The 22,944-nt window shown below is 39.5% G+C and overlaps 3 protein-coding genes across 6 annotated transcripts in view; 2 read left to right on the forward strand and 1 right to left on the reverse strand.

Annotated features, from left to right (window-relative positions):
• Window positions 1-22,944, forward strand: part of LOC144660170 (uncharacterized) — a 166,258-nt gene that overhangs the window by 105,909 nt on the left and 37,405 nt on the right. The window lies entirely within an intron of this gene.
• On the forward strand, window positions 361-5,398 carry LOC144660202 (leucine-rich repeat-containing protein 46-like). 3 transcript variants are annotated; one of them, XM_078520800.1, is made up of 10 exons: window positions 361-476; window positions 632-710; window positions 807-915; window positions 1,464-1,510; window positions 1,647-1,756; window positions 2,446-2,515; window positions 2,627-2,716; window positions 4,043-4,119; window positions 4,482-4,540; window positions 5,037-5,398. In XM_078520800.1, the coding sequence occupies exons 1-10, from the start codon at window positions 452-454 to the stop codon at window positions 5,142-5,144; spliced, it is 774 nt and encodes a 257-aa protein (XP_078376926.1). In that variant the 5' UTR covers window positions 361-451; the 3' UTR covers window positions 5,145-5,398. The 3 variants fall into 3 exon arrangements, with proteins under 3 accessions (XP_078376926.1, XP_078376928.1, XP_078376927.1); XM_078520802.1 differs by having other exon boundaries at window positions 2,449-2,515; XM_078520801.1 differs by having other exon boundaries at window positions 361-471; window positions 630-710.
• LOC144660183 (uncharacterized) lies at window positions 6,135-19,686 on the reverse strand. 2 transcript variants are annotated; one of them, XM_078520777.1, is made up of 6 exons: window positions 19,530-19,686; window positions 11,548-11,777; window positions 10,832-10,984; window positions 9,292-10,095; window positions 8,484-8,585; window positions 6,135-6,985 (listed from the first exon to the last, which is right to left on the reverse strand). In XM_078520777.1, exons 2-6 carry the CDS (start codon window positions 11,726-11,728, stop codon window positions 6,876-6,878), a joined length of 1,350 nt encoding a protein of 449 aa, XP_078376903.1. In that variant the 5' UTR covers window positions 11,729-11,777; window positions 19,530-19,686; the 3' UTR covers window positions 6,135-6,875. The 2 variants fall into 2 exon arrangements, with proteins under 2 accessions (XP_078376903.1, XP_078376904.1); XM_078520778.1 differs by having other exon boundaries at window positions 11,548-11,774; window positions 19,526-19,686.

Below are 22,944 nucleotides of genomic sequence, written 5' to 3' on the forward strand. Positions count from 1 at the left end.
AAAAAAACTTCTTTGATTTTTAAAGTATTTTTTTAAATACATAGCTTCTGAAAAGAAAAACATTTTTTTTAATCCAGGTGTTCATTAGGCTCGATACCAGCCGCGGACTCCCAGAACGGCTGGAAATCGAGCCTAGGTGTTGTGGAAAAAGAGATAAATTTTAATACACAGTCCTACAACCTTCTACGCCCTGACTTTGAGTGATGTTGAACATCAGCAGATTTCTGACATCAGTTCATGTAATCTTTCTGTTTCTTGCTTACCACAAAAACGTCCACAGGACAAGGCGGGGAAATGAGATATACGGATGGGAGGTGGGGTGGGGAAAGAGACCAAAAGGCACGGTTACAAAGCAGTACATAAACAAGATGGCGGACGCAGCACTCACTTGTAGGTTGTTTGTTATGCTGTACACTTTTACTGATATTCAACAAGCATAGCGACAAAAGGAATGGAGAGTAGTACTGGGAAAGATAGTAAGTTTTTGTAAGTCGTTGCATGTTGATAGTTCAATGTGCAAGCCAGGATGAAGTTTTGTTTTATGTACATCAAAAACCTGAAAAAAATTTTTTGAAGCTTTTTATAAATAAATATGTCCATAAATTTAGCTTTCTTATGTTGTTTGTTGCAGAAAAACATCAGAAAATATCCATATCCTTAATTGCGAAACGAAATATTATAAAGAGATCGGATAGGTCAGCAGATAAAACGTAAGTACTGATGTTTTATGGAGAACAAAATTAATTTAGTTGTAGAGCGCTATGCACTGATGAACTGCAATTGAACAAGAATTATTTTTTACACAGGGCTGCTGAATTGCTAAAGTTGAGTCATGTACGGTTGGACCGTGAACAGATAAGTGAAATTGACAACTTGGATTGCCTTGGACCAGTCACTAACTTATATTTACAAAATGTGAGAGTTTTCTTGTTATAATTTTTTGACTGATGTCTTGTAATCCTACAGGTGTAAACCCTCAAATGTCCATGCACAGTCATCCCTCATGATGATAAAAGGCACTTATGGGGAGAGGGGGGGGGGGGAGTTGTGGTGTCAAATACATGCTGGATATCAAACAGTTTCCATGGCAACATTAAAATCTGTGGACAAACAATCAAAGCAATCAAAGCATCCCAAGGGATGGACTCAGAGTGAACCTCGTTTCAAAATTTTGTTTTTCCAGAAAACACCTATACATCTACAATGTTTACACTTAATTAAGTAGGCAAAATGGAATGATTCCCCCCCCCCCCCCATGGAAGGTTTTTAGCTTGAACCTCCCACCCAACTCCTCCAGAAATTACTTCTTGGGTTTTGAGACCCCTCACCCCCTTGGAATTCCATTGACATTCCATAGGGTAAGAATGCTTATTTTCTGGAAGTATGTTACTGCACAGCATACCACAAGGGTTACTAAAATTTTATTTAACTATCAAGTTTGTGAACTTTTTTTACTATCACAGAATGAAATTAGAAGAATTGAAAACCTTGAAGTTCTTCCTAAACTGAGGTACTGTACATGTACATGTAATAGTTGGCTTTGATGTCTTTGATGCCATTAAACAAATTAATTACTTTTAATAACCAATGCCTTTATTGTTTTTAAAGGGTGGTAATTAAATTCTGACTTTTTTCTTCATCAATAGATTCCTGACATTAGCCGAAAACAAAATAAGCCGGGTGGAAAACCTGAAGATTCTAAATAATTTACAGTTCTTGGATCTTTCTGACAACCAGATTGAAAGCTTTGAAACAGGTTTGAAACTCCATTTTTTCAATTATACAGTCAAACCTATTTAATACAGACACAATAGGGACAGGGAAGAGCATCTGTATCATGGAGTTGCAGAGATGACTTACTTTTGTCATTGGGCGACTTGTTTAACTTTGCTTTCATGAAAGCTTTTAAGAGCTCGGCACCCAAGAACCTTTGGGAAACCTGGAATAATTATTATTCTAAGAGCACAGCTTTAAAGTGCGGTGGCCTAATGGTTAGTACGCCAGACTCTGGATCGAGCGGTCTGAGTTCAAGCCCTGGCTGGGGTCACTGTGATGTGTTCTTGGGCAAGACACTTTACTCTCATAGTGCCTTTCTCCACCCAGGTCCCAGGTGTATAAATGGGTACCGACGACATCATGCTGGGAGTGGGGGGGGGGGGGGGTACCCTGTGATGGACTAGCCAGAGCATCCCATTCAGGGGGGAGTAGAATTATTCCTAGCCATCGTAAGGCTATGGAAACCGGAATAAGCTCCAGCAGTGTGCGCCGCTTGAAGTTAGGCCTCTCTTAGATTAAGTGAACTGTCTGTAATAAGGATGTGCCAGTAAGTAGAGGTTTGACTGTATTTGTCTTCGAAGGCTCTTGAAAAGTAAGGTAATTTGTGAATTTAATTTTGCTGTATGTTTAAGTTTGCAATCATTTCTTTTCTTTCCTATTCAAATTTAGAAGAGTTTCCAGCAAGTTTAATAATCTTGCTTTTAAAAGGAAATCCATTCACTCAACATGTGGAATACAAGTAAGTTTACCTGTGTTGGTCAGTTGGTTATCGTAATTATTAAATATCAACATTAATATCCTTTAGCTAAACTGTTTAAAACATGTTTTGTATACCATTTTTGCAATGCAGAAAGAAATTGCTTGGGGCCTTGCCTGCTTTACGACAACTTGATGGTGAAGAAATAACTCGGCAGGATAGGCTGGAAGCTGGGTGTCCTGTGTAAGTGTTAGCCAAGCTTTATTTGTCATCTATGCTGATTTTAACAAAATTCTAAATAAAAAAACCCAATTTATTTATAGCAGTCAAAGGAGATTTCTATAGGCAAACTGATAGTTAAATGCCAATAACTGAGGTAAAAGGTAAAGTCTGTCTCTGAGCCATGGGGCCCATACAGCCGGAGCTTATCCGGTTTCCGTAGCATTAAGCGACTAGGAGTATTGCTACTCCCCCTGGATGGGATGCTAGTCCATCGCAGGGTTACCCCCCAGCAGTAAATTCGCCGGTACCCATTTATACATCTGGGTGGAGAGAGGCACTGTGAGAGTAAAGTGTCTTGCCCAAGAACACAACGCAGCGCCCCGGCCAGGCCTCGAACCCGGGCCGTTCGACTCGGAGTCGAGCGCGCTAACCATTGGGCCACCGCGCCTCCCGCCAATAACTGAGTTCTAGTTTAAATGAAGCCAAATTATGTTGTTCCAGAAAATATTCTAATCAACCCCCCCCCCCCCCCAACAAAATGTTTGACCCTTCATGCCCCTACTGAAAAATGTAAATTAAAAAGTTTGGCTTTAGGGATCCCATAGCCTCATTTTCCAGCCATTTTGGTATATTCCGGTTGCCATCCTCCTAAAGGAACGGGGATGCTTATATCATGGCTCAAAGTGAGCCTAGGGATCTACCAGCCCCTAGGAACTTCCAGAGACCTTCTGCAGGGTGGGTGCAGGTACTATCTAGAACCACACATCACATAATGAAATTTGTTTGTAAAGAATCAGTTGTGCTGCATTGATAGGCAAACAACACCTGGCGGGGTGGTGGGGGGGGGGGGGGGGTTCTTAATAGATGTGCTATACAGGTATGTACTGCTCAACAGGGTATGCTCCTCTTTTAGAACTTTCAGACCTGTTTGCCTCCCTGACTCTAAAACAGGGTATATAATTCAGCCTTTTTCTATGGAACAGGGTTGATTTCTCCCCAGAATCCTGATTAAATGATGATCAAGTATAGCTACAAAACTCTGCTCCCCTTATTGCTTTGTCTTCCTGCCACAGACTTTTTGATATTTCTCCGGTGTTTTTTATATCTACATATTTTTCTCCATCATGCATATTGTCTAGAACAGGGCACCTATATTTCCACTGTTTGTCTGGAACAGGGTCGCAAATTCACCTTATCTTCTGGAACAGGTCCAGGGTCTGAGACTCAGCAGCACACCCCCTGTACAATATTTTGGGAAGTACACCCCCCCTCAAGGAAACAACAGCTTCCCTTACATTTTGGAAAGCTGATTACGGGTATTTTTTTGTTGGATTTTTAAATTAACAGTGAAAGTGAGTCAGATGAGGAAAGTGACGACCCAGAAGAAGAAGAAACAGAACTTGAAAGTGGAGAAGGTCAACAAGGTAAAAGCTGTGATCACAGACTGTCTACCTTTGGATTAATCTTATTTACAAACTAAATTTACAGTCAAAATGTTCAGTGCATGCCGGGCCTAGAATTCCGGAATAGTTTTGATTAACAGCGAACAGGTTACATTATTCATTTCAAACATTCAAATTTAATTTGAATACTGTAGATCATCCAACCATGAACACATGAACATGTGAACCTGTCAAAAATAAACCAATTTGATTGGTTAATTCTGGGCGGCATGCACTGAGTATTTTGACTGTAAAAGGTACCTGTGTCATTGATGTGAAGGGCTTTGCAGCTTTACCATGCATGCATATGCAGGGTAAAAACATTTTATTATTGTTTTTTCCAGGCTCTCTACAGCAACATTTGAATGACATGCTGGTGCGAGCAAAAATTCGGACAATTAAGGTACTTGTAGGTTTTTATACTGTTGGTAAAAAAAAAACTCCCTAGTTATTGATTTTCTTTATAATATGTGTGCATCATTCCATGATGCCTGGGCAAGTGTGTGTGTGGAGGGGGGGAGGGGTAAAAATTCTAAGGACTAGGTATTTCTGACTGTAAAGTGAATTTTGTAAATTAAAAAAGATATGTCACATTAAGTATGTGGACGTTTATTATCTGTTGGCACTGATTTTAATTTTCAAATTTTTACGCCGTTTCAGTTTTAGGGCTTATATTGTTCTGGTCACGCGACTTGTCGAATATGGCTATGAATTGAAACTCTTACGGACTCTTCAGAACACTGTAACCTGTGCAAAAATATTATCAATAAAGTGTATGGTTTCCAAAGTATGACAGTTAGAAACCTTCCTTAGTTGGTAGTTAAGAAGGAGCCCCCCTCCCTTAAAAGGTTGTGTATGCATGCAATACTGATAACCTTACGTGGACTGTTTCTTTACAGGAAGAAAAAGAACATGAGAAGAGAATGGAAGAATTAGCCGGCATCCGAGAACTCCAGACACAAAGGATCTCAAGCAGAGCTTCAAGCAGAACTTCAACCAGACCTTGAACATTTATTTAACTGAAGACTTTAAATTGATATTCATTTATAACGTCTAACAATTTCGTAGGCTATCAAGAGCTCTAGATGAACAAGTCTTGCATTGGGCTAAAATGACAAACTTCCTTTTCAGCAATTATTTTCTGGCAATCAGACACTTCAAGCTGAAATCCAGATGATAAGAAAAGAAGAGTCTGTACCTGCATGATTTTGTTGCATCCAGGCTTGACTTAACACAGATATTTTTAATTTTAAAAAGGCTGAAAGCCTTTTTAAAATTATTTTGAGCAACATTATGACCACAGATAATTTTGTCAAAAAAAAAAACACATTTGTTTTATAGCAGTTTGCGTCCAGAAAGCAGGCACATTTTATACAGGACAGATACTGAAACTTTTTTTAGGGGGTGGGGGTAGGGTCTTGAACATGTTTCATCAAAAAATAAAATGGTCATTTCATGAAACCAAGACAAAAGGTGTTTAACAACCTATCAGAGTACAGTGACCTGGAGGCCAGAATGACCATCAGTCACGGTCATGCAATTTACCACACACTTAGTCTTGTTTTTAAATGCTTTCTAAGATGATTTTTTGGACAAAAGAAAGAATCATGGTTTACAGTCACATTTTGTAAGAAAAAACAACAAAAACAACTATCATTTTGCAGTTCTCAAGAAAAAAATTTGATTCGTGGCTTTGTAGCCAAACCATGTTTCATGGAAAAAATAGCTATTTCACAATGCATGGAAAAAAAGACAATTCACGAATCACGAAAAAAACCTTTACCACCCTCTATTTTTATTTGTCAATTTACACAGACCTTGCTGTGATCCGTCTGTATGCCAGCCCAGTCAGTAAGTGCATAATCTCGATCAAGGCCTCGGTCTGAGATTTCCCTGTAATGACCTCACTCCTGGTTAATAAGTAGTATATATTTGAGGTCACTTTTCTCATGCTATTAGACTTTGCTTATGACAAACACATTGTTAACTTGAGGCCATTTGAAAGTGCTATAACATCAAATTTTCATTTTATTTACAAAGAAATGGACACTGGGTATACAAACAATATTCTATAATATTATTGATTGACTCTGTTTAGAGCTGTCAGTACTAATAATTATCAAGGATACATTATACAGAAAAATATGCCTATTGCAAAGACATAATTAAAATTTATTTTGTTGTGTTGTGGTTTTACAAGACAGTGTCTTTTATTTCTAAAATGATAATTATACAATTAAATCTGGCAAACACAATTATCATTAGCTACTGCACAGCATTGCATTTTTTATTAATTATTATTAGTTATTGAAATAATCGACACTATTGTTTCAACCACTAGACCCATACTGGGATACAAGTAACACTATTTGAGCCCTATTTTTCCTTGTTTCTCTCTAGTTTTACAAGGAAATCTAATGACTAAGAGGTGCTATACCCTTTTCATTTACAGCAAAGAAAGAATACAAAACATAAATTTCATTTTCACAAGTGATTTGTCTATAGAATATGTAGATTCCATACTCTTTTGCTAACAGATTGTCCATTACTGTTGCAAAATGTCAACAAATTTCTCCAACCTCCACAAACCATGAGGTTTAAGAATTGACGGCTATGAAAAGAGGTCTTCTGAAAACAAAGACCACCAAGTAATGTCCACAAATCTGGATCAATATTATAATAATTATTATAAAAAATTTTGGTCCTCCTAGAATTGCTATGAAACTTTGACAAAAGACTTATCTCCTGGGAGGAGGCGGTGGTGGAGGCGGAGCTCCTCTTGAAGGTGGTGGAGGGGGAGGGTTTGCCCTTACTCCACTTGAATTTCCAGAAGATTTTGTTGAACCACCTGAAAGCAAAGGTGACATTTTAACCAAACTATCTACTAAATTATCTGCTGCTAAAATTAAGCAATGCCTCTCTAGATAGAAAAATTCATGGGTCACCACATTTTACAATGTACATGTGAGAGGCACGTTGACGAAATGGTTTACCCACTGGACTCCAAATGGAACAGTTCAGGTTAGGTGATGCCTGGGGTCATAGTGTTGTGTTCTTGGGCAAGACACTATTTTGAAAAAGGCACTCTTCAGTAGAGAAGGGCCCAGTTAAACTAACCCAGGATCATTCTTGTCCCCAGAGCCACCTGGCCCTTTTAGCCGGCAGAGCCTGGGGCACAAGGAACAAGTGGCTCTAGGGACACATGATTTGATTGGTTAAGTCTTTAACAAAGAGAATTTAAATCTAGCCAATCAATACAACCGTAGTAAAATCCTTACAACAGAGGGATTTTAAAATGGTAAATTTGGCAAATCAAATTAAAGATCTAGCCAATCAAATCATGTGTCCCAGAGCCACTTGCTCCTTGTGCCCTAGGCTCTGCTGGCTACGAGGGACAAGTGGCTCTGGGGACAAAAATGATCCAGGATTAGTATGAATTTTTATTTCAGCTGTAACTTTTTAGTAAGGCTTTTTTCTTAAATATTTCTCGTCCTTCAGCTTTGTTGTCAAGCAACGTACAGAAAACTTAGCAGAGAAAGTCAAAAAACTTAGCAAAGAAAACCAAATTGTACAAGAGAAATTAAACCTTAATTAACTTATAATCTTGGTCCAGGAGTTGAAGTTTAAATGAATACAGTAGGGGGGGGGGGTTAGGTTGCAGTGTTCGACTGAGTGAAGGAAGTGAGTTATTGGGAGGTTCAAGAAACAAGGGCTCAAGAAATCTGAATTCCAATGTAATTGTTGGGGAAATCTCACACAATGCTGGCAGGTATTCTGCGATGGACTAGTATCCCATTCAGAGGGAGTAGCAATACTCCAGCTGTGTGGGCTGCTACCCAGGAGGGGGGGGGGGGTACTCAGAATTTCAAGTGACAGGGATGATCGAATGGGGGCGTAAATCAAGACCCAAAAAAATCTGTAGGGCTTCCAACAAAACCTAAAAAAAAATTCCTCGCCCAAAAATTAATCTTCCCCCCCCCCCCCAAAAAAAAAAAAAAACCCATGCAGAATTTCGGACACATTAAACTTTTCAGAAAGGGAGAATCATCTAAAGATATACACAAAGAAAAACATTAGAAACATGTTCAATGTTTGTACTTTATTCGCAGAACTATGTGGTCAAGGCACTACCACGAATCTTTAGATTGTTATTAATGCCCAAAAAAACCTACTTAGATCAAGCCACCCAAAAAAATACTTGCCAAATTCTCCACCCAAAAAAACCTGGAATCGAAAATTTCAAACCCCAAAAAATTCTTTGATCATCCCCATCACAATTTGGGGGTATCATCTTCACGACTAGGTTTATTTCTGAATTTTTTCCTCACACCTTCACTAAAACTTACCACTTTTCTTGGGATTTTTGCTTGGATATGTTTTTGCTGTTTCTACATAAGGCTCTGGTGGAGGTAAATCTGTACTAAAGGAAAATCTTGATTCAAAGTCATCTACAAAAAACAAAAAGACATAGTCTAGTAAATAATAAAGATTGTAAATTTTTAGCTCGGTAATAAATAATGGAGAGATGAATTCTTCAACAATGACACAAACATGGGACAACGAAAAAAAATCTGAGTCCCCGACAGGAATCAAACCCATGGCCTCCCAGATACCATTTCGGCCCTCTAACCACCTGAGCTATGAGAGACTAAACCAAGAAATAGTCTTAGAACAATGCTATCTGGATAATAGAATGAGTTCCAAGTGCTCTTCCCAGGTACTTTAGCTAGGCGGCAAGGCTGTGCTCTAAGAAAAATTACAAGGAGCCCAAAGGTTCCAAACTATGAGATCCAGGGTGCCCAGCATAAAGCTAAAAAGAAAGAAATAAGATTATCTGGTCGCCCAAAGACAAAAGTTAGTCGCCTCAGGCACCCGGGCACCCTTAGAGCACAGCCCTGGGTGGCCCCCCTGGCCTGGGTCACTGACACAATTCTTGAAGACGTGCAGTACTTACAGTACTGTAAGTGAAGTATATGTGAAAGAGTGAACATGACAGTGAAACACTTGTCTGTCATGTTAACACAACACATGAGGATTCCTCTGAAAGTGACAACTTGCCAAGGAAATGTACAATGTATGTAAGTGATGTGATCTATTTGCCTCCAAGCCCCCAGAAAGTAACTGAAAGCATTGCATTGTAATTGTTACGTTTACCTTCTGATGAGCCTGTCATTGCATCTGGGGGAGGTGGTGGAAGCGAGTTTCTTGTTGGTCCATTCATCATGTTATTAGATCTCCCTGACGACATCGGTGGCGGTGGAGGTGGGAGCCCTGATCTCTTGCTCTCCATTGTATTTCTAGCTGGAGGTGGAGGAGGTGGCCCAAGCCCTCCCCCCATAGCAGGTGGAGGGGGTAAAGGACCTGATCCTCGTGGCCCAGAACTCCCCTTCGAAGGAATTTTAGTGGGAGGTGGTGGTGGAGGTGCTTGTGATGGCGGTCTTGAAGATGGTGGCGGAGGAGCCCTACTAGGAGGTGGGGGTGGTGGACCACCCCTTGAGGGAGGAGGTGGTGGTGGACCTCCTCGTGGTGGAGGAGGTTGTGGAGGAGCCATATTTGGATTACTCCTTGTTGGTGGAGGTGGAGGTGCGGATACTCTAGTAGCTGATGTGGATGGTGGTGGCGGAGGTGGAGCACCACCTCTTCCTGGCGGTGGAGGCGGAGGACCTTGTCTCATTGAGGGTGGTGCTCTAGGTCCACCCCCGGATGGTCCTGGCGGCGGTGCTGGTAATGGTCTTGATCCTGATCCCGATGGTGGTATTGGAAGGGGTCTGGAGTTGTCAGGCGCTGATGGCTTATTTGACAGTGGTGGCGGTGGTGGAGGTGCGAAGCCTGGTGCTTTACCTGGTGGAGTAGGGAGTGGTCTTGAATTACCACTCGGAGCAGGAGGCAGCGATGTGTTGGAATTGTTTGGTGAAGGTGGTTTAAAGCCTGGTGGTCTCATAGCTGGGCCTTTGGCTCCTAAATACATGAAACAGGTTACTGGTCAACAAATGCTTGTGTTGCAGTGAAATGGAGGATTTGATAATCTTATAAATGATAACATGTTGTGAAATTATCAATATTTTGACTTGGACTGAGAGGGTTAAATTATATAGATTTATAGCGCTTTTCAATAAAATGCAAACTCTATCGACCTCTGTTCAATCAACGACTGTTTTTTACTGCTGTCAATCATCTAAGCCAACCTTTCAGGAAACAGAAGTTCACTTCAACGGGTTCAAAAGGTCACATCTCTCGCTTGTGATTGGTAGATTTTGATCCATTTTCTTTGCTTCTGTTTTTCAAGGTTCGCTGGTTGTCGCCATAATTATGATTGACGTCAGAGATAAACACATTAATTTCGTTAGCTAGGTTTTGAACTTCAGAGTTTGCGTGTTACTAAAAGGCGCAATAAGCAACATGTAATAAATATATAATGTTCAGGGCTGCAAATAATTTTTTTCACTTGAAAGGACATATGTCCAAGTTCTAAGACACCATCTTGGTTGGACAAAACAAAATTTTGGTCAGACGTCACCAAAAACAAAAGGTTGAATTGTATTCATTGTTGCCATAAAGTGACTTACAATCAAAAAATGTCCGACCACACTTGGGATTTTGTTGGACAAAAGCAATTTATGGTCGGCCAATGTCCAATGACCGACTGTTATTTGCAGCCCTGATGTTTGTAACATATTTGAATGATTTTCTCTACCTCCAGTTCCTGGTTTTCCTCTATCCCCCGCTGATTTGAGTTTTGGCATCCCTCCTGCAAAAAGTCCGCCAAGTCCCATGGGGGATGCACCCATACCGCCGCCACTACTGCCTCCTCCTACATTTCCACTGCTACTACTTGGACTTGGTTTATCTTGAAGAAAATGTTTTCCAGTTAGCAAGCCATATTTAAAGAAAAACATTCAAGGACCTATTTTTGTTGTTTATGATTTTCACTTGTCTACGAATAAATTAGACACACATTTTAAAATTGCACCTGTCTTAAAAATAAATTCTGATTTTTCAGCAAATTTTACTGAAAAATCTTTTAAAATCAGTGTACATGGCTATGAAACTCAGTCAAGTCAAACCCTATTTTAAGGACACCTAATCAACAGGGACACTGTTTGAACAATATTATGCAGGGCAGTGATATGGTTTAACCCACTTACAGTTTCTGTAAGTTATAACAGACAATTGAGACACATGTTGGCAGTAAGACATTTTTGGTTTATATTTATTTTTTTACCATGATTCAAAACAATAGACGCAACACTTTTTAGACATTTTTCTACGCTTTTCTCAGAAGTATTAACCAATTTTCCATGGTCTATACTTTTATGGACCATAAATCAGACATAGATCAAGGTAACTCTTGTCCAAACTCTTAAACCTCATTAAAACTCATTCTAGTTTTATCAGTTCATAGCGACTTACTTCCTGCTACCACTGGTGCACTCCTGTCATTGGTTACCGCCTTCTTGAGTCTGGCACCTCCCTGTATCTGGCTGAGCAGGGCCCCCCTGTCTTGTGGTTTACCAGAAGACTTTGGTGGTGGACCAGCCTTGTGTGCAGGGGGAGGTGGTGGTCCAGGAGGTGGTGGTGGTGGAGGTGGCATTTTTGTCCTTTAATTACTTTACTCCCCCTGTCACAAATTTCTTGTTTACCTGCACGAAAAAAGGCAAAATCAGATCCAACGTCAGAGTATGTCATTTTAGAAAAGGGATCAGAGATAAGGGGTTTACACTTGGCAGTTCTATAATGGTGAATTTTAACCAGGTCACACAAGACCACCCTGCAACCCAAGCATACCATACAATACAATACAATGCAATTTTATTGTCCATACGTGGGACGAGGTCTCCCTCAATGTCCGAGCCAGAGGCTCATGTATAAAACGTAGGACTAAAATTAAAATACACTTATATAATTTATGCTATTAAAAATATTTTATATATGAAGGGCTCGCTGCAAAAAGGGCGGTAGTGATTTTGGCCAAAAACGAACATGGACAAAACGACTCCAAATTTCGCATGTGAGTTTGTTTACGTGTGCTAAACATTGTCCTGCATTTCATTTCGCTGGTCTTTCCTTCGTTTTCGAAAAATAACACATGCAAAAAGACAAGGTTTTTGCTTGCGCGGCGTCTTTTGACTTTTCTTTTACAAACCTTTTATTTCTCAAGACGATGAAGTCAGCTAAATTTTTAGGGTTACAGTCCTAGCCCTAACGCAAAAGGTAACCCCAAGGCCGTAGGGTCGGGATTAGAGTTTCAGATTAGGGTTACAGACTTAGCCCTTACGCAAAAGCCTAGCCCTAACACACACACACACACAAAAAAAAACAAGTTTAACACTAACCCCAAGGGATTAGGGAGTTAAGCCGTTTCAAGTTAAGTTTAGGATCAGAGTCAGCCTCAACCTTTTATAGATCGCGCTTTTAATGCAGAAAGCTTTCACGCCAGTTTGCTTGCAGCTAGCTTTTTCTGCAGTCTGTTTGCACTTATCTAGTTTTTGTTGTTTCGGGCAAGACTATTTTACTCTGTTACCGTTAGCTGTAATTTGCCGAGGTGAAAGTGAAATAAAGACTGATTGTTGATTGAATACGCTTGCTCGTGTTGTCACATTATACTAGTTTTGCTTTCAGTTGAGTGCCGCCGGCTTGCTCTCACTTCTATCTCCACTCCTTACATCATCACACATCTACATAATCCAGCGAAAACAAGATAAACTTATGAGGTTTTCGTTCGCACGAATCGATAGATTGATTGATGAATATTTAATGAGACACAGAAAATATTTTGCGAAGGGAAGGTGCCCTGGGGAACATATAAAGAATTTTTTAAAGTCTAAAACCAGGTCACTTCTCGGCAACTTTGTCGCGGCAGCACCCAAGGGGACACTGCAAAACTCACGCTGACATAGTTCCCGACAAGAGATCTGTGTTTTAGACTTTATTACCGCTTGGCTCCGCCGGCCTTTGTCAAACAACTTTCTCTCTCGAGCGCTAAAGAGCACTATTGTACAAAACAAAGGCCGAACATCTCTCATTTCTTCGAGAAATGCTGTGGGACTTACGGGTTTTCAGACTTAATGATGTCCTTCAACCGCCAAGCGGACGCACTCGCTCGAACGAACCAGTAGTTTATTTCCCCAAGAAAGGTGCCATTTTTGTTCTCTGTTCTTGAGCCACTAACATGTGACTTAAGACGTCACAATAGAATAGCGAGTCCCAGTCCCTCGCTGCCACCGCCTGGGAGCAAATTAAATATGAGAAAACATGGCGGTCAGCAAAGTTGGTTTCTGAAAAGCTGTTTTTACATCCCGGACGACTGTAATAAAGTGCCTCGAGGCAAGATTTGCACACGCGATGCGTGGAAAAATGTCTAGTGCTGGATTACTGTGGACAATGTAAGTTAAAAATCTTTTTCTTTTTGCATACGTTATTTTTCGAAAACGAAGGAAAGAACAACGAAATGAAACACAGGACAGTGTTAAGCACACGTAAACAAATTTGCATGCGAAATTTGGAGCTGTTTCGATAATGTTCATTTCAAGAGAAAATCACTACTGCCCTTTTTGCACCGAGCCCTTCATATATAAAAAAAAAATTATCCCACCCATTAAAAAAATCTCGATGATTTGGTAAGTGCAGAATGCAATATGGAACAATTGAAAGTGTGATGTTTTATATATGTTCGTGTTTATTTGCTTTATTTTACTTTCGGAAAAACTGTTCACAGGCTACTTTCCCAGGTGTTCCTTACGCTAATCTTTGCAACCGTAACACGACACTTTCGTTCGTTTGTAACAAAATACTTTTGTCTTCCTTGAAAATGCGATAACATGAAACTTTTGTTCTTTGTTTGTTTTACGGCGGCATCGATGACATTTGTTTAATTTAATTAAGTTACGGTTTAGACTGCACGAAAGACGATTCTCAAAAACTAAAGAAACAAATCTAATCAAAAAACATATTTTTCGACAGGTTTTTTAAAACGCAGTACAGCTAGGATATTTGTTTCCTGGTTATCAGGTGTTCACGCCGAAAATCCCGGTGCAAGTTTTTGCATACCTAATTACGAAAGCGCTGTGAAAGTCTCAAAATCTAATTTAATTAATTTGCGGTTTTTACTTGGCGCCAAGAAGTCTGCAGCCTACCGTAAACACGGAGTACAAGCGATGTTCATGATAGTTCCAGAAAACAACGTAGACTAATCTGCGCATGCGTTTGGTGTAAATTACGTTGAGTAGTACCACAAGGAGAGCAAAGGTTTTACTGAAACAAATATATACCTTGGAGATCCTCATATAAAAGTAATGTAGATGTGCTCCACGTTTTACTTGGGGGGGTGTGGTCAGGTGCTCCCACCCCAACCCCCTCCACAGGAATAATTAATTAATTGATATTAATTAATTAATTAATTGACTATTAAAGTTTACACGTTAGCGCACTAGCGGGTTAGCGGACGACAGCCCCAACAAACCATCACAATAGTGCATTCTGCACTAAAAAGAATGAAAAATAAGAACAATACTAATACCACACCCCTCCCCTTACCCCATACTGTATAATTAGTTTAAATCAATGGATCAAGTGATAAAATATATATATATATACACTGTATATATAAAATCAAAGGCTCTATGAGCAAAGTCGTGAATGTGGTATATTATAAACTGATAGCCCAGAATTAGCCAAAATAAATTTTAAATGTCTGCTGACAAACAACATTTTTTGTAATTGTCTATGAAATCTGTTAACATATGTCACAGTTGAGTCATGTTTAAAATTCTAGCTGGTAAGTGATAAATAACCCCATATTCTAACTGAAAACTAACCATCCAGTAGTCCATCGAGGCCTTCTAGCTAAGCAGCCAAGAAGTGAAGATTATTTCAGAGCTTAAAATAATTAATGCTGAGAGAGACACGTATAGTGGTAACAAGATATGAGGTACCTTAAGATGCTGCGAAGCTGGTAATGGAAAGAAGCTAGGGATTTTTTTCCACCAAACTGTTTCACATTTGCTAAAGGGTTCTTTAATTAATAACCAGGTAGCTCAGCCATTTTATACAGGACAGTGGTATTATTCGACATACATTTTTCTCTGTTAAAGAATGGCAGACACTGTGACAGAAGGCAAATAATTAAAAGAAACTAACAGATGCCTCATACATGTGACTTCTAAGAATTGAAATTGGCAGGAAACAGTAAAGCCAACATAATTTATTATCAATTTAGAGGCGTGATACATGTAACAAATGAAAACTGCTGCTTATTTCCTTTTCTGGTATCTTTACTTGCAACCAAAAAGTTTACTTTACCCCTTTACATGCCACGAAAATCATCAATGCATTTTAATCAGCCTTATTAATTCATTTTTAAATAATCTCTATACATTGCCAGCCATCCTGCAAAGATCTGGTGGCCATGTTGGATTAAAGGATCTGAACCTTAAAGCTTGTTTATCTTTTACTCTTTGTTTTCAGCAGTCAATAACAATAACTCCAAATATTTTATTTTTCAAGCTGTACAGTCTGCTAAAAGTCAATTTATAGAGAGCAGTATTCACTGTTTGTGAAAAATATATGAGAGTAAATTTGAAATAAAATTCTTTTTCTGATCATGTGTTTCATACAACGTTACGGCAGGAGGATGTTCATTCCAGCCCACACCTCTTGACAGCCCAACCCCATGAGAGTTCAGTGATGTGTTGTATTGCAGGATATTGTTTTGGCAAATCTATAAATTAATTCAAAATTCTACGTGCCTTGTTAAAATAAATCTGTAGGACAACACGTACAACAAACCATCTAAGTGTAAGCAATTTGTTATTTATCAGCATGGCATGCAACCAGGTTCCTTTTTGGCTGAGATAAGGGGGGGAGGCATAGGACATGTACAGAAATCGACCTTAAGGTTACTATTGTTATATTAGTGGTTATTACATTTTAGCGCTTTTAGTGAGTTGGGCGAAAATCGCTTAATTTAGTACTTGCTAAAATTTGTCTTGGTCAAATTTCAAGTACCCCGGTACCTCCCCGGTACCCCCTTCCCACCCTAATGGAACACAAAAATGGATACTGGTAACTTTGTTCTTTTAGGCAATGCAATTTATATTCATTCAATGTCAAGATATGGTAGTCTTTTTCTTTTACTGAACATTTATTTTCTTCTTAGCCATATATTAATCACCAGCCAGTAAAAGCTGGTTTACACGATATATTTACTATTTTTTGAAGTTTTTGGAAAATCCCTATATAGTCGCTAAATCTTGCTCAGAAAAAATCGTTAAAATTAATAGCTGCTAACAATAGTACTCTCTCAGTATTTCTTTGAATGTCTACCCCATAGCACTCAGTGGATGTTGACAAAGCAAAAAATTACCTGAGTGCAATGATACACCCCTGGAGAACTACAATTACCACAGTTGAACTAATATGTCCCTTTTTTGACAGACCATGTGTATGAAGAAAAAATAATTGTAAGGGTTTGATGCATAATACTGTGTTTACAAATGTAGTTTTGCCTTCAAAAGCAGAGCAAATTTATCATTCACATAACATGATAAGGCTTGCTACCTAATGAGCTACGAATGCCAGAGGAAATTTTGATTTAACTTTAAGTCATGAGATAGATGTACTTGGGAACTTCGTTAACGAGAGTGTGACAACGAATATAAAATATTACGAGATACAAAAACTTGACGAACGTGCAAATGAATGATCGACCGAAAGACAAAGCAAGCCAACTATAGATATCTCTAATTGTTTCCAAACGCATCAGTTTAATCTTGCTGAGTGAGACTAATTTGTAGCGGAAAATACTGCCTTATTTAGGGTGATTTATTACTTACCCACTATTTGATTGCATTTCAATGGAAGATAATTTCATATCCGCGGACTTTCAAAATAAGCTATTGTTCGGCGTGCAAGTTTCTTGCTTCCTTGCATTGGCCATCCTTTCCATTGCATTGTGTGTAAATGTGGATTCGAGCACTGGCCTCACTAGAAAAATTCCTTCCAGAAAGGAAAAAATATTCGTATTCTCCTGATGTACATCCATAAGTTTGCATTACAACTCGGGAAACCAGCCCTTCACGTTCATCCGCCATTTTGAACTTAATTTAAACTTAATATAAAATTGCCAGGTTACCAAGGGAGTTTACACAAATTTAATTGAAGCAGTCCGCTATAAGTCGTTCTTTGCATTCACGACTTAAAAACGCACAAGGATAAAAAGATAAAAATACATCAAAGGATTAATCCAATAAGGATCCAAGTGACCAATGCTGGAAAAATCTGCTCAACCGAACCACTTTATAGCCCTACACAATTCTAATTAAAATAAGAACCATGACTGATATGCATTGGCTAGACAAGTTAAAGGGAGCAGAGATGAAAAAAAAATATAAAAACTTATGAACTGAGTTATTACTGGTTGGCACATGTACCATGACCTCGAGACAATATTTTCTTGACTGGTCCTTCTTTAATTTGATTTTTTTTTTCATTGCCTCAAACAATCATTTAAGTACCGTATTTATTCGATTAAGCGCCCTGGGCGCTTATTTAATTTTTGGACCTTGAGAGTGGGCGCTTATTCGAGGCTAGGCGCTTATTAAATTTTTGCGATTTTCAGCAAAAAGTAAGTTTATTTTTGTAACAAAACAAAGCAAAATTTAGACTGTTCATTGAAAGTTTCTGAAAAATCTTAACAAAACTCCGTCATGGGGGAAGTCTTCTTAGTAGTACAGTCAATTTCAATAATCAATACTCCTCTTGTGCACTTCAGTTTTTTTGTGGGGTGAGGGGTGGGCGCTTATTCGAGGCTGGGCGCTTATTAACTTTTCCTACCTTCAGGGTGGGCGCTTATTCGAGGTGGGCGCTTATTTGAGGTTGGGCGCTTAATCGAATAAATACGGTATTTTCATTTTCATTTTCTTCATTCTACAGCGGAATCCTTATTTTTCAAACCCCAGATTTCACAAACATCCCAATAACTCGAACCAAATGTTAATTCCGTTCCTTCAATCAAACACTGCAATTTTATCCTTTGATTTCTTGAACTCCCTGATTTTTCAAACAAATTTTAATTCCCCTGGGAGGTTCAAGAAATGGGTATTCCACTGTAGTTTGTGAGAGAATCTCCTATTAGCACGATCTTGCTAATCTCGTGAAGTTGTTAATTGATATAATGAGTGCAATGCAACCAACGTAATTAAATCAATCAATGACAATTTCCTAATTAAGATTGGCAACTAGAAAACTATATACCAGTATATGTGCGACTTTGAAATTAACACCTCAGACACTAAACTTGATCAATAACTAATTTGTAACACTTCTACTAGCAAGTTAATATTTAACATATTTGTAACATAATAGTACAATTACTGATATCTTTATGAAGCTGATGAATAAAGAATTGAACTTCCTTGATTCCTTGGAAATACAACGTGATATGGCAATTTCTTAACTTTGTTTCAGCACTGAAGTAATGGACATGACGATGAAAATCAATCTGCCTTTCCTAACACTAAATCGACTCTACAACATAATTTTTGAAACTGTTTACACAGTAATACAGAAAGAGTTCCGATTTGCAAGCTTCGATCTTCCACCATGTGACAGAAGATTAAGATAAAATGAGCGACAAAACTGTCTATCACATCAGAATCATACGTTTTTGGAACAACAAGTAACAACTTATCAACGTATTGCGATGGACATATTTTCGATAGCGATATTGAGCGCTAAAGGGGCGACACGACACTATTACTTCCGCTAAAAGAGGTTTCGCTCTATCATTTTTATGGCACTGTTTATTAGCACTTCAACTCTCGATACCCTCTCTCTTTCACGCGTTAGGATATAAGCAGTGAATGATTAAACTTAAACTTTAAGAGTGAAATGTTAACAATTGACACAAACGCGCCTGTATAAACACTGAATTCACTCGACAAATTTGAAATCAACTATTTCCTCAATATGGGTATGGCACAATTCTTGACGTGATCAAGTCCTGGCATGTGATTTTACCAACTGAATTGTTGTCCAAATAATATTCGGGGAGGATAATACGGTCATGCAATAAAAGTTGCAGATCTTACAAGCTTAGCTGCAAGTCCTGGGAATATAAAGTCAATTTTGCAGCAGGCAAAGTTGAATCCGCAAAATTACAGGGTTTTGAGCAAGTTTAAAATGCATTTAACTGTCATCATAGCACATTCTGTGACCCGTGAGCTCGACCAATGTACAGTTCAGTACAAGACTGAAATTTTACATGTAAACGATTGTACGTGATAGCAGTAAGTCCTAAAAATGTTACAAGTACTTCCAAAATGGTGCACTCTGAAACATGCAAGAGTTAGATTGGTTTCGCGCCTCGGAAACCCTAGTTGTCGCGCAAGTCTTACCTTCACAGTCAACCTCTATAGTCTAGAGTGTCCATACTTTCCTAAGGTGTTCCTCAAATACTGTTAGGAAATCCAAGATCTCCGAGAGTGTCCAAAAATACGAAAGGTTGCCGGTTAACCAAAATGGCTGAAGAAATAGTAAGCGAGTCTCATGTCGTCACCACCCCTGATTATGACGTATTTCCTCACACCCAGTCCCGCGCCGAGATCCAGCTCGGATGTCCGAAATTTTTCCGACATGAAAAATTGGAAACAATCGAACTTCAAAAGGAGAAGGAAAAAACCGATTTCGATAAAATTTGAATACACGAGTGGAAAGCGAGTCCCAGATTAAGTGATACTCGCCATAAAATTCTCATAAGGATTAAAACCAGTCTTCTCCCGCCCTGGTTGAACACCCTTATATGGGTTTCTGCTTATAGATATTTAATTACGCCCGTTTTCAGTATGAGTGCACTTCCAAATATGGCAAACTAGTGTATCGCAGAATATCTGCTATGTACGGATAACAGGATTTTCTGACCATAGCGCGGATTTCACTTGAGTGTCGAAAGTAATTCGCGTTTGCCTTGGTTTTGCATTACTACGCTTAGTGATTGGTTTAAAACTCTCGCGTGACTTTCTTAGCCAATCAAAAGTAAAACCAAAACCAATCGTGTGACTTCGTGTCTCGCTTGCGCACGTTTTCCCGCGCTTCGTGCCAGCTACATGTATTTGTTTCGGGTTTTGATTGGTTCACTGGATTGTCTGTGTCCTTTGTGATTGGCTAGAGTGATTACTTTGTCTTTGGTATTGGCTTAACGACACTCAATTGAAAACTACTCTAGCTAGGCATCGTGACAACCTGCTTTCAGTGTCTAATATATTCTAAAATATTGTAAATAGTATTACAAATATATTATTTTCAACTTGTAGTTTTTAATAAGTTTTTAGTTTTTAAATAGAGGGCCACAGGTTTACAAGTGCTGTTTATTATTTAGTGCCACCCTCTATAAACAAAGATCTTTACTTTACTTTGCTTTGCTTTTCTTTTCTTTTATTACTTTACTTAAGCGGTTTTCTATCCACATCCATCTTACGACGTGCTTGACAAACAAGACGGATCGAAATCCGCCAATGACAGCCCACTAGCAATGACCTTCTGACCTGTGTCATCATTTGCTTGAGACCAACAACATATTATGTATCGGTTTTGATTGGCTCATTTCAAACAGCACGTCGAAAGACGAAAGGGGTACCATTTACTACCGAAGATCAATGAAAGGGTTATCTTTTTTTATACTGAAAAAAGTATATAAACGGGTAAGGGTTTGGACTTAGCTCGGGGCGGAGCCACTCCCATATAAAAAAAATCGAAGTTCATCTGTTATATTGACTCTTTTAATAAATGGGGTGAAGTTTAAAGCACAAGTGTAGCCTGTTCAAAGACACCCTGGCCAGAGGCTTTGCTTGTGCGCTTTCCAATCTCGTCCCGGTCTCCATTTTCCCGCTCGTTACGTCGATCTACAACGCTTGGTTTCCGTTCCATCCCGGAGCATCTCCCACCTAAGCCGGAGAAAAAAACCTGTGGCTCCCCGTGTGGGGAATAGGGCTTTCCACAAGTTGCTCGAGATTTCCCAAAAAGTTGCCCGTAATTTTTCAAAAAGTTGCTTAAAAGTTGCTCCAAAAAGCCAAAAAAGTTGCTTCTGATAATAAAAGTTGCTCGAAAGTTGCTCCAAAAAATCCAAAACGCTACTTCTAATCAAGATAATTTCTCTAAATATATGCTTATTTCCCTTCGAAGGTAAGATTTCTAAGCAGTTTTATGCAATTTTACAGCAAAAGAAGTATCTATATATCATACAAGGGGAATATTTGTTAAATAACAAGAATTTCTTTAACTAAGAAAAAACGTGAAGATATCGATGACGTCATGTTTGCCGACAAGTTTTGTTAAAGCGTCTTTAGATGTTCCTCGAATATCTTCGGCAAACTTCGTAAATCTTCGGAAACGTTCGTATTGCCTTTGAACAACACTCGGATAATCTTCGGAGATCTTCGGTCTGGAAATTGCTCAAAATGCAACAAGTTGCTCGAGAGGAAAAAAGTTGCTCGAAGGGGAAAAAGTTGCTCGAAACATGAAAAGTTGCCAAAAAGTTGCCGAGGAACTTGTGGAAAGCCCTAGTGGGGAATAGGGTGGGACTGTACCGCGGGTGCCTCTGTTGGTTTCAATCAAGGTTGAGAGGCCCAACAAAGGACACGCCCTGACCCTGCAAGCTGGGGATTTGATGTGAGGCTAGTGCTCCTGGTGAATACCGCTCCTGGTACCGGGTAGTTCAACGGCACACACCCGGTACGGTGCCCGGTCAGATTGCTCCCAGTTTGATCGCTCCCTAGCCAACTTAAAAGTAAGATCGCTCCCAACCAAAGTCAGATCGCACCTAACCAAAGTCAGATTGCTCCCAACTAAAAGTCAGATCGCTCCCAACTAAAAATCAGATCGCTCCCAGCCAAAGTCATATCGCTCCAAACTAAAAGAAAGATCGCTCCCAACCAAAATTGAGATCGCTCTCAACTAAAAGTCAGATCGCTCGCAACTAAAATTCAGATCTCACCAAACCAAAGTCAGATTGCCCCCAACTAAAAGTCAGATTGCTCCCAACCAAAGTCACTGATCGCTCCCAACTAAAAGTTAGATCGCTCCCAACCAAAGTCAGATCGCTCCCAACTAAAGTCAGATTGCTTCCAACCAAAAGTCAGATCGCTTCCAACCAAAGTCAGATCGCTCCCAACTTAAAGCTAGATCGCTCCCAACCAAAACCCGATCGTTCCCAACCAAAGTCAGATTGCTCCCAACCAAAGTCAGATCGCTTCCAACCAAAAGTCAGATCGCTCCCAACCAAAGTCAGGTTGCTCCCAACCAAAGTCAGATCGCTCCCAACTTAAAGTTAGATCGCTCCCAACCAAAAGTAAGATCGTTCCCAACCAAAAGTCAGATCGCTCCCAACTTAAAATCAGATAGCTCCCAACCAAAACCCGATCGTTGCCAACCAAAGTCAGATCGCACCCAGCCAAAGTCAGATCGCTCCCAACCAAAGTCAGATCGCACCCAGCCAAACTCAGATTGTTCCCAACCAAGTCAGATCGCTCCCAGCCAAGTCAGATCGCTCCCAACCAAGTCAGATCGCTCCCAACTAAAAGATAAGATGTTTGCGGTGATGGAGTCACGGTATATTATATCTGAAAGTCCAAAGTAAAAGCTGGTTCAAATACAGACCAGCGGGTAATGTTGTTGTTCGTTTCGCTGTTTCGTGGGTATTTTCTTAGAACAGCAGAACAGCAAATAATTAGTAGCAATTTAAGCGCGCAAAATGCTGTGCAGACTGATGCTTCCTGTAACGTGCATGTCTGAGTCGTCACTCCTCCCGGTGTAAGT

This window comes from Oculina patagonica, chromosome 7 (assembly GCF_052425735.1).
Source record: "Oculina patagonica isolate OP01 chromosome 7, crgOcupat, whole genome shotgun sequence".
In the NCBI taxonomy this organism is placed as follows: domain Eukaryota; kingdom Metazoa; phylum Cnidaria; class Anthozoa; order Scleractinia; family Oculinidae; genus Oculina; species Oculina patagonica.